This window comes from Bemisia tabaci, chromosome 3 (genome assembly GCF_918797505.1).
Source record: "Bemisia tabaci chromosome 3, PGI_BMITA_v3".
Taxonomy (NCBI): Eukaryota; Metazoa; Arthropoda; class Insecta; order Hemiptera; family Aleyrodidae; genus Bemisia; species Bemisia tabaci.
Genome location: NC_092795.1, coordinates 33971255 through 33983568, shown reverse-complemented (window position 1 = coordinate 33983568; position 12314 = coordinate 33971255). Strand labels below are relative to the sequence as shown.

At 41.1% G+C, this 12314-nt stretch overlaps 1 protein-coding gene across 12 annotated transcripts in view; it reads right to left on the bottom strand.

Annotated features, from left to right (window-relative positions):
• CaMKII (Calcium/calmodulin-dependent protein kinase II) overlaps window positions 1-12314 on the bottom strand; it is a 252745-nt gene that overhangs the window by 70123 nt on the left and 170308 nt on the right. For all 12 annotated transcript variants that reach the window (XM_072298212.1, XM_072298210.1, XM_072298214.1 and 9 more), the window contains exon 4: window positions 1347-1401. In XM_072298212.1, coding sequence (XP_072154313.1) covers window positions 1347-1401 — 55 coding nt within the window. The remainder of the gene's footprint in view (window positions 1-1346; window positions 1402-12314) is intronic.

Here is a 12314-nt window from a genome sequence, read left to right as displayed (position 1 = left end):
GCTTTCTTCCGCCGTCGACATAGTAGCTGACAGAGAGGACAGATATAAATGGGCAGTGGCGCCATCATTTTTTGACGCTCAAATTCAACCCGCGGGTATTATATTGTGCATACCTCCGAGACTTCTTAGCAGATACAGTGCATGTATAATAGAGTCTACGCAATAGCAACTCGGAGGAAAAAGACAGCGGGATTTGAAATTTTCTCTGGGGCAGCAACATTCATCCTCGCCTCATGATAACTACTGCCGTGCTAAGAAAAAACGCCGTATGAGCCTTCAGACGTTGCCAAATCACTAATTTTTTAGAAAATTGTTGAATATTTTTCTACCCATTTGTCAGACAATTTTGTCTGTAATTTGATCTAAAACTTTTCAGAGTTTCAAGGAAAAATACATTATTCATAATTTTCCTCCAAAATGGACATTTTAGCGAAGAAAATTTGGCAACTCTCGAATGTTCAAACGGCGTTATTCCTTGGCACGGAAGACTAGGCGAGTCGTGTGTTTACGAGTGAACAAATGGACTAAAGTAGAATTCAAGCACAGTGATATATACTCCCTTCTTAAAATTTTATTGGAAATACGTAAAACGAGTAGAGAATGAAAAATTAGCCTAAATAATAAAACAAAAAGCAAATACAGTAAATGGATGGATAACCAAGTCTGAAAATACAACAAAATGCATGGGACATAAAAAAAGAAAACGGCTCGATTACTGAAACTTTGCCGGCAGGAGAAGACAAGACAAAGTCCTATCTGAACCATGCAATATTTGGATTGAATTTTGCAAAAAGGAACCAGGAGCATCACAATATTGCTAAGATTGTGCAGCCCCTTTTGTCTTGGAAGGAATACCTGATTATATCTAAACAGTTTCTATTTAACTCGCTAAAAACTGTAAGTTTAGGACAAAATTTACCGCGTAAATTTCATATTTTTTCAGGATATAAATCGTTATATTGCAATGGGTGAAGTTGCACAATCTTAGCAACATTGCAATGCTCCTAGTTTCTTTTTGCAAAATGCAATCCATTTGGTATTTCAATGTCTTATCGGGCTGCTTTATTTCTTCTACGAGTATAATCGGCCCGCGGGATGAAATGCATCAGTGGTGAGGCATGAATGTTCGATTATCGATATTCCTCCATTTGAAGCTATGGAAAAAATCGATTAATAAGGTGTTGGCTGCGAACATCCTATTAATCGATCTTTTCCCATAGGTTTACATGGCAGATCAATGGATACATCGCAAAACACGCTACGCTACTGAAATAGATGCATGGATGAGACAGGGTAAGTAGTATGCAGTGAGGAGACAGGGTAAGTAGTTCAAAAATAGTACTTACAAATCGAATACTAAGAAATGACAATTTTCTTCTTGTATACTATCGTGTAAACGAACTGAAACAGACAAGAAAACAATCATAATGTTAATTACGTAAGAAAACAGTATCCACAGGTTAAAAATTTAGTTTTGCGATTACCACACGATGAAAAAAGCCGAATGTATAGTTTGGCACAGCATATCTCTTCGAAACACCGCACGTACAACCGTTCTGAAACATGCCTTCAACTTCAAGCGGATTTTCGCCATCAAATATGACATTTACTTTGGCATCATATTCACCGTCGCTCATTTAAACCCCACGTTAAATTCCTAGAATATTCATTAGAGTTTCATACTCTCAGTAAACGCGGACCTGTACCTTAAGAGACTGGTCTCGGAGCGGAAAAAGAAGAAATTTCTTGTTGTCGTGATCGATTGTTTGATGAATATAAAAATTTTGCTGGAAGACTTAACATTCCCTGACGAATTCCGATCTGTCTAGGTCCTGAACGTCATAAAACAATATTTCGACGGCGTAAGTCCGCGATCACATATCTCGTTCGCGGTGACTGAAAATCTCCGCCGTTATGTTATTTTTCTAAAGGAGAACAAATTGACGTCATTCCTTGAAGTTTTTGCAGAATTTTCTTCGCACAGAGAAGAGAAATCACGGCAGTTTTGAAGAATTGCCGTTGAGTAGTTTTCCGTTTAAAAAGTAAAGTATGACAGGAAGTCTGCGACGTCGCAAACCGAGTTGTGTGATTGCCGACTTACGTTGATATGCGGATCAAGGCGGCCAGCGACCGCCCTGCGTTTAGCACAATGCGTGAAGTATTCCCACAGTCTTGTAGGCGCTAACATGCTTCCGCACCGACCAGCGATCACACTGTGTTTGGCGCATTGCGTGAAGTATTCCTGCACTCTTGTAGGCGCTAATATGCGTTTTGCAATAGCGGTGACACTATGTTTGGCGAGATTAGAAACGATGACACATCATTAGATTTGAAAGAAATTGTAAAAACAGAGGAGAGATAATAAGTTTGAAGGATGGCTGGGTAAAATTAATGTTGAGTAATTTTCCGAGTTTTTTTCATGAGTGGTTTTCCGTTTAAAAAGTAAAGTGTGACAGGAGGGCTGCGACGTCGCAAACCGAGTTAAGTGATTGCCGACTTACGCCGTCGGTTTGTTGCCGACGTTAAGTCACGTTATTGCAATTAATAGAAAAAGCGATGGATAAAGGAGACAAAGGGGAAATGAAGCGGTCCTTTTGGTTCAAACTGATGGGCTTCATCGACTTAGAGGAGAAATGATGGAAAAACTGTAGGGACTCTCATCGGTAGTCGTTTAGTCCATTACTAACCTCCTTTGTCTATTGCAACTACCCACTCCCACCAACAGGACTGCTCAATTTTCTTTTGTCCTCTTTGTCTATAGCTGTATCTATCAAATTCAATAATCAGCCTGCTGAGCTCTAAAAAAGTCCTCGCTAGGCGGGCAACACGCTTAACGCGGGAAAGTAGGAGCGCATCATTGTTGCTGGGCAAGATATTAAATTACTGAGGGAAAGGAAGGGGGAGATACTGCAGCGAGAAAACCAGGGGGGTGGGGAGACCGGGGAGGACGATGTGCATATCGAATACGACAAAGGGTGCGCCACGGCCCCCTCCACTTCACCCCCTCCGTCTCCTAGCGCCGCACTGCCAGGACAGCAATCAAAGTTGCCACTTGTTGCCACGAAATTTCCCAAGAAATATATGTTGTTTTTCATTATGCCGCGGAGAAAATAAGGAAACCCCATAGAAATCACCATTAAAACGAGGAGTTACTGATGACCGGTAGTGCCTGGCAATTTTACCAGTTTTCACCCTTAGTTTACCGTATATGGTAAAAAAGAGGGTAACATTACCGGAGAGCAATGAAATGACGTGCAATCCCCGTGGTGACTTCTCTGAATGCTTGGTAATTTTTTTAAACTTTAACAAGTCTTGTTACCAGCTTTTTTTTCATCGGTAATTTGGCTGTACATGGTAAAAAGAAAAAAAAAAACGAATAAAATAGTCAGAGAACGGTAAAATTACCCAGAAATCCCCGTGGTATACCAACCTTGATGACTTTATCATGTTTTCTCAGAGCAAGCGTTGAGATTTTAATACTTTTTTCCCTGAGTCACAAATTAAAACTTTGTGGCGCTGAATGTTTTTTGTAACACCAGCTCACCCTCGAAGTTGCAGGCCCCCCTCCCTTCACTCAAATTTAAAACGGTAAATTGATTTTAACGTTATAGCAACGTTTATGGCTGAACAGCATGAAAAGTAGTATCCAAGAAATTTTTTTTCCCCGCTCTGGTTTCCTCCAAAAAAAGATTCGCGCCGTTCGGTTCAGTGGCATGGCGTGCTTAGCGACGAATCGATTGATCTAATATCATTTAACTTATTGAAAATGGACCATTAGACAACGTACGAATTTAAGTAATCCAATACTAGTTTCTTAACCAGAATTTCACGTAGAACACGATTCACAAAACGAAAATCACTGAAACCAACTCCTAACGAAGATATTAACGTTTTTATTTCACATTGGTTAAGAGGAATTTGAACTGCCCGCTGACAAGGAACTCAAAGCTCTACGTGAGTCAAATCGAGCACAACAACGGTTTCAGCAAGCTTCTCAAACGAGCAATGTTCATTTCCCACCGTGTGTTGTTCAAACTATAAGTAATTTGCTATAGCTGGGCCAAAGCGTCAAGATTGAGGTTGCCAGATTTTTACATCGCAGAGACTGTCATGATAACGTTTAGCGCGCGATGTGAATCACGTAGAGTATTGAGTTTTCATGAGCGGGTGGTTTGAATTCACGCATCAAGAATCATTAAATATCTTCGTAAGGAGTCAATTTCGGTAATTTTTATTGTGCGCATCGTGCTCTACGTAAAATTTTGGCTGAGAAACATGTATCAGAATGCTGAATTTCATACCCTGTCTAGTGGTCCATTATCGATTTATCAAGGTGTTCGCAATCAACACCTTGAAAATCAATTTTTTACAATAGCTTCAAATGGGAAAATATCGATAGACGAGTTCATTCTTGTAACAACGAAGAGATTTAAGTTGGACAATAATCCGAGAATTTCATAACCTCAACATTCTTTTCCGAGACTGCATTTTTGGAACTGGAACCTGAGGGGGCTTCCTGGCGTGAAATTTTCGTGGAAGGCTTCTCTGGTATGTATGATTCCAGGGTGTCTACTAAAACAGGCTGGTCAAAAATCAATACTGTTACAGTACTTTTCCAGTCCATTCCAATAAATTCAGTACCTCCTCATAAGAGAAATTCAGGACTTTTTAGTGCCTCCAATAGACGAAATTCGAAAATTTTCAAAAATTTGAATTTCTCGTTCGAATTGCGACAAAAATGACACCAATTCCGGACCTTCTTGCGAAATTCCGCACTTTTTCAGTACTCACTGGAAAAAAAACACATTGGATCTAGAGTCCAGACTCTTCAAAAAATCGACAAGAAAAAACACTCTTGATTCAATCAGATTTAAGCTTAAATCAAGAACCAAGCCTCTTAATTTGAACGGATTTCCTTTTGATTTCAGCTTAAATCTGATTGAATTAAGAGTTCTTTTTCTTGTCAATGTTTTAAAGAGTCTGGACTGTAGATCCAATGTGTTCTTTTATCCAGTGCTTCCGGACCGCCCTTAAAAAATCAGTACTATATCCGGACTTTCCGGACTTGCAGACACCCTGTATTCGATTTTTAGTTCTGGTTGACTTTAGGAGCCCTTCTCCCGCCGACGATGATCCATCCATTCAGCGGAGAAAAGTCTAAAGGATTCCATGAGATACTGCAACAGCGATGGGGATGAGATATGCCTACGGACCTGCGGCCTAGTTACCGGGGCCCGTGACGTTACAACGCCCCAGCTTCCCGAGCGACGATGCCGTGCTCCCATCGCAAACTACCCTCCCATGCGCCATCCTGTGGAAAATCAGGCTTTTCATAGCCAACTGACAGCGCCGCTCATCGACTAGGCTCTAATGAATTGGGCTCTGAAATACTCATTGAACGGTGGCAAATGCTCATCGAATCCACGGTTATTTCATCGTGGGTACAGACAGCACTGTCATCCCGTTTCCATGCGATTACTTAGTTTATTTATGCGTAAAAATTAGACGTCATTATCGGTAGAGATTCATCCCCGAATGGAGTTTTTGAAAGCAGCTTACTCACTGCGGCACTAAAATATACCGTGATTTGTTTTTCAAAATATAAAGCCCTTCTGTTAAATTACGATCAATTGGACTACATATTGCGATGAGGAACTAATATTTCTGGTTCATTTTAGAGACAACTTCAGAGGCATTAGTTTTTATAGGTGCTTTTATAGATGACACAGAGGTAGCAGTACCTAATTGCAAAATAATGTCTAGATAATGCTCCATAATACACTCATTCGGCGCAAACTACCCTTATGTTGCCCAAAAAATTTTGCCTTAACTGGAATTTGTCTGTCATAATTGAGTGCGTTAGATCAAGCAGGTGAAAAATGACATCATATTCGATGTCATGATCGAACAGCTGAGCTATTATGGTCATATTAACAGAATGATAGAAAAAAAGTTGCCAAAAAACACCTGGTTTGGGTTCCCCCTGGGAGGAGACGAAATGGAAACCACTCGAAGGAATGCGATGCCTGAGGGTTTTACGAGATGTGAGAGAGTTCCGACCCTTTTAGGGCCTTTCAAATTGTGGCTTTTAGGCGTCGTAGAGCGTCAGGAAGCGCTGTGAAACCCGCTTTTAGGGATATTTTATGTAGCTAGAGAATACCATTACAAAAACTGAAAATTTATGGAATCAAAACTTACATAAATGCAGGGCCGGATTAAGGGGGTGGCCACATGTGCCGCGGCCCACGGCGGCACATCTAGGGGGCGGCAAATTTTACAATTTTTTTAAATGTAGTTGTACAAAAAAATCGGATTTAGAAAAAAAAAAATTACAAACGAGAAAAGGCTACAAAATCTCTCATTTCCTGAAAGTATAGTAATTTCTAATTTTGTCGTCTTTCAGTGATACAAGAGGCAGCACTTTTAATTAGCCGAGTTAAGAGAGAAACCAAACACACAATTTGGCCTGGAACGGCGCGACTCAGGGAGAAATGATGACGAGGACTTGAGATGAAAAGGAGAAGCCCTCGGCGCGGCAATCGGCATGTAACACATATTAGCGCCTACAAGACTGCACGAATACTTCACGCATTGCATCAAACACAGTGCGGTTATTGTGGTCAGCGTGAAACGCATAGCGCCTACAAGACTGCGTGAATACTTCACGCATTGCGCCAAACACGGTGCGGTCGGCGCGGCGCGGCGGCGGAAGTTAAAATCATTAAACAAAATTTTGTGTTTGTTCTTTTATAATTTTTTCGTTTATTTCTTATGAATGGAAGGCCTTGTCTATTTGAGATAGGTTTACGAAACTTGACTTTCGCGCAAAGTTCCGTGATCTTTTGCTAGCAGTGTTGACAGGGCTTTCCCAAAAAATGTGTTCAACACGAGTAAACGCGTCTTATGCACCCCTCCCCCGCTGGCACGTTCACTTGATGGTTTTTATTCATGTTTCAAAACGAATGAGGGGGGGATGGCAAAATACAGGCGGCCCATGGGCGGCAAGTAGGAAAATCCGACCCTGCATAAATGATAGTTTAATTTTTTTTTATTTTTCTCTGATCTTTTTTTTATTAATTTGGCTGCACGTGGCGATGCGGGATGAGTTTCCTTGGATCGCGGGCTATTTGTAGAAAACTGAACCCATTTACGCTAGACCGGCAGACCGGGTCAAGATACCGGAGAACCCGTGTCGGGCAACTTATCGACTCATTAATAACTGTCGAGCGATAAAAAGTTTCGCGACGGTTCCAGCCCTACGCTGCAACTGCGACTGCATTACAGCGCACTCAATCCGCGTTGTCGCACAGTCATGCAGATCAGGGACAAAAAGGACAGACTAGCAGAAAGGGCTTAAGTTTTTTTTTTTTTAAATTTTTGTATACATTAAAACAAGGGGTCTGTTCAATATGAAACTTCTTTTTCATTTATCCTGAAACAATTTTTATTTAAACTTTTAATTTACCTTGCAGGAGTTTTGATTGTTCATTTCTGACCATGAAAGTTATGACAAGCTTATTAGGAAACTGTAAAAAGTCACTCACATTTATGATTAACCAAAACGTTTCGGACTGCCGCGCGGGTTCATTTTCAGTAGCGCGACTGATCTGCTCTTGGATTTCAAGTAGGAACAGGTAAGTTGCGCCACCGAAGATGGGCCGCCAGCCTGAAACGCGTCGGGATTTTTAAAATTTTACATGCAAGTGAATTTTTAAAGTTTTTTGAATAAATTTCAACGGTTATTTTTTAATGAATTCGCCAAACGATGACTGATGAATGATAGGTTAGGACTGCTGAATCAATGTCTCAACTCTTTCGGCGAACCTAAGCGCTGACTTTCAAAATTACTTTATGCACTAAAAGGAAGGATAGCTATGCAGGGTCTCTAAAATATACTTGTCTCCGCCCTCGGTTCTTCTAATTGTTGGTTATGAGTTGAAAACCTGTGCGTCGGCGGAAGATCGCGCTTCTAGAGGCTCCACGGAGGAGGGGTGAAGAGGTACTAGGGAAAAAAGTTGGGAGCAATTAATTGAATTTCATGTGCAGGGAAAGCAGGGAGGTCGCGAGGGGGTAGAGATGAGGAAAAAGTTGTCATAAATAACTAATAACGAAGTATTCAAAATGTATTGCGCCGAAGGGGGTTGTGGGCGGGGCCGGGGAGGTTCCCAGGTTGCAGGGTTCGGATCAGTGATGCCAGGCGTACGGATTTATCCGTGCCGCGCGGACATTCCCTATACCGACACGGACCGCGTACGGACAAAAACCTTATGGGAAAAACGCTTCCCTATCTTAAAATATCCGTACGCGTGACGTCACAGAATGACGCTCAGCCAATAGCAGCACGGAGAGCGGTAGAGCGTACGGATCTCGCACACGGAGCACCCGGGAACACTGGTTCGGATGAACTCCCCAGTAGTTTCGAGCTCCCGTGACACGGCGTGGCGCCACGCTCCGTTGTCTTTTGCTCAACTGCTCCTTGTTTTTCTTTTATTGCAGTTTACTTTTCTCTCTAATTGCAGGCAGTTAAAGTTTGACCCTGCTTGGTCTGACGGACTCGGGTCTTTAAAGCCCGAACAAGAAAAATGAGGGAAGGAGATGAGGGGAGGGAAAGAGAGGAATAAAGAGGAAGAAAAGGAAAAAAATTAAATTCTTCTTCCTATTCATTCTCGCTTTTATCCTTTCCTTTAGTATTTTCCTACTTCGAGCCCCTACACTGAAAAAAAATTCTCAGCGTTTTTACCAAGGTCCGCTGGTACCTTTACCATCTCACTCTTTTTACCAAGACAGGCTGGTAAGCTTACCTAAAAACCAGTATTTTTACTGTTTTTTTCAGGTAAGAATACCACTTTTATTGGTAATCAATTCCCGGTAACTTTGCCATTTCATCTCGGTAATTCTACCACAATCGATAAAAAATATTGGCGTTTTTACCAAGGTCCAGTAAAATTACCGAGAAAGCTCAATAATTTTACCGAGATTTCTCGGTAAAATTACCAATTCCATAAATGGTAATTTTACCAAGAAAAAACTGGGATCAAATAGAACCCTGAATTCTTGGTAATTATACCCTTTTCTTAGTAAATACACCGAGATTTTTTTTTTCAGTGTATTGCAGATAAGAATTCTAAATATAATTTTGTCTCGAAATGAAGTTCTTTGAACCGCATACCTCCAAACACCGCCATAGTCCATGTTTGTTTTGACACCTGTAATCGTTCTTTCGCCCAAAATGATAGTGGAACACTCATCTGTGCTCTGTACCGGTAGTTCAATTTTGAGGTTAGCCGGCCAGGTTGGTCTAGTGGTCAGCGCGTCTGACTCTAGGCCAATAGGTCCCGGGTTCGAATCCCGGTGGTGGCGACAAATTTTCATGGAACTGACGAGTGGATCTGCAGAAACAGATTCCACTCGGCCTTAATCCGTGTAAATTTGAAAGCCTGGAGCATGGATGTGCCTAAATCCCATGATGTCTAAGGACAATAAATACTGTCTATCGATGGCTGTAGGTTCCAACGGAATATAAGCCACTAAACCAGCAAAAAAAAAAAAAAAAAAAAAAAATTTGAGGTTTTGTTTACTAGGAACTAGGATCCGTTTTCTCATGGACGGGTCCATGGTTCATACAAAGATTATTTTACATGCGGTTCAGTGGGCGACACCCGGTTCTGTCAATTTGCGAGAATCGCCCTGCTGAAAACGATCATATTGGTTCCATGTTGAGGTCATAATGTTACCGACACGGTGCCAGCAAAGTGCAATGTTCGCGAGTAAAACACGGTACCAACGAGGTACGAACTTGGTCTCAACTTTGTTCCATGTTGGTACCATGGTGGTCACCGTTGGTCAATTCGACCAAGTTGGCACCACGTTGACACCAAGTTGAAGTTAACATGATACTATTATATTACTCACCAACATATCGAGGGTGTATAACTCCCGAACCACTTATCTCAGTTTGCGACGGTACAGACTCCCCGTCATACTTCATTTTTTAAATGGAAAATTACTCGACGTCAATTCTTCAAAACTTCCGACATTTTTCTTGCGCTGCGCGGAAAAAATTCTAATGCCGCAATCAGACGCTGAATTTAGCACCTGAATGTGGAAGTCAACAGTCATCGCCCAACGGCTGAAATTTAGCTAAGTCGAGTTATTTTCATCCAGATGTGTATCAAATCTACTCGAATAGTTCAGACAAATTCAAAATTGGTCCGATGGTTGCTGAGAATCGTTGCTGAATTTTGCGCGTCACGCGCAAAATTCGGCATCGGGCCGATGACTTCCACATTCAAGCCACATTCACTCATTCAGCTCCCACATTCAGCGTGTGATTGCGGTGTAAGAAAACTTCCAGGAATAATGTTGATTTTTCCCCCTTTAAACAAATGAATTGGGTGCGGCAAATTCCAACACCGTGGTTATCCAACATACGTGGTTTGAGAGTTTCATTGTGGATATTCGTTTTCAGCAAGGCGCCGGCGATCCACTGCGGTGCTTTTTTTGCGAGCTCATCGTTCACATTCGAATGGGATTAAACGGAACATGGCGAATAAAACTCGAGTGGTTCGTGTTCCGAGTCTCGTGAAAAAGAGGAAAAACAAATTCCTCCACTTTCCCGGGCTCCTAATGTAGTCCGCGGAACAAATCCACTGGGAAGAAAAAGGACGTGGCGTGAAGGGAGAGGATTAAGAGATAAAGGGAGGAAATGAAAAAGTTAGCAGGCATCTTGCGTCTCTCTCAGCTTCCCCGCGGGCAGAAGTAATGAATAAACACCAAGACCATAAATTACATTTTCACAATCATACCGCGAACGGCGAGCGGCGCTTACGTAATGGCGGCAGGCTAACAAATTGACTCGCCCCTACGCTCTGCGCCCTGTGCCGATGAAGTCACTAACCGAACCCATACTCCCGCTCCTCGCAAAAAAGCGAGGAAAATTAACTTCACACCACCGTCTCGCTCCAGCCTGGATCACACATCTCTGTGTACAGGGTTCGCATGTAGCATATTCCTTTTTTAGCGTAAATCCGTCTTTAGGGGTGGCAATATAATCATTAGCTTTTTACAAGTTTTCAATCCTCTTGAAGATATGCTCAGTTTTCTAAATGAGATTATAGCTTTTGCGACATTTACCAATGCAGGCTTCTGCATATATGAAAGCAGACATCATGACGTGCAAACGGTATCTGAAATCGTCCTGTTTGCTCAGGGCTCAGGGGTGCAGGGTTGCAATTTTTAATGAAAAATAAAATCTTAAAATTTTAAGTTAAATAAACTCTTAAAAAATCATGTTAAATAAAATCTTAAAATTTCATGTTGAATATTTCATAAAATTTCAAAAACATATGAAACACATTGAAAAATATTTGTCGAAATTAAATATGAAAGGCGACTGGTTTTTGCTTTTTGGTTGCATATACCCAGTTTCTAAAAAAATATATCATATTTTTCACAACTTAGTGAAATTTTATGAAATATACCACGGAAATTTTCAATATTTCATATTTTCCACTTCACTCGTGTAACCCTGTCACCTCCGCAAACATTCGACGCTCATCTCTTATTATTTGCTGAAAGGATTTGACACAGCCTAAATCCAACCTCTTTGTGGCTAAATTAGAACGAAACTCTTTCAGATAACAGGAGAGCTCTTTTTGAAAAATCCCAACGTAGATATTAGCTACATTTTGCGATAAGGAACTACCTACTATTTTTGGGTCACCAACAAACGCATCTATATGCATAGAGAATCTAATGGCATATTCTCGTGCGTTGCTTTTACAATGAGCCAGAAATATAATGCCCTTTTTCAAAATGTAATCCATACATCCCTATTGTTCAGTTCCATCCAATTTGGATTTTTGCATTAAAGTGATTCGTCTCAAGCTCAAAGGACGTGGTCGAACTGGCATGCGATTTATCGCATCGATTAGGTCAAAAATATCGGCAGATGTTGAATTTTTAGCAAAAACAAGGACGGTGGAGCCTAAAGAATCATGCTATATCCAAAAATCGGCAAAATTCAGAGAAATGAAAGCAGAATAGTGTTAGGAAAAAACCTCGCATTCGATACCGAAATCAATTGCTGAATCGAATGCGAGGTTTTTTTCCAAACACTACGCAGCTTTCATTTTTCTGAATTTTGCCAATTTTTGGGTTAAGAACACTGAAAAAAATATGCCGGTAGATTTTACCATCTCTGACACAGTGATACGAATATGGTAATAAACACCAGACTCTATGGTGGCATTTACCATACTATGGTAAGAATCACCAGAGTTCTGGCGAATACTACTATAATTCTGGTTATTTCC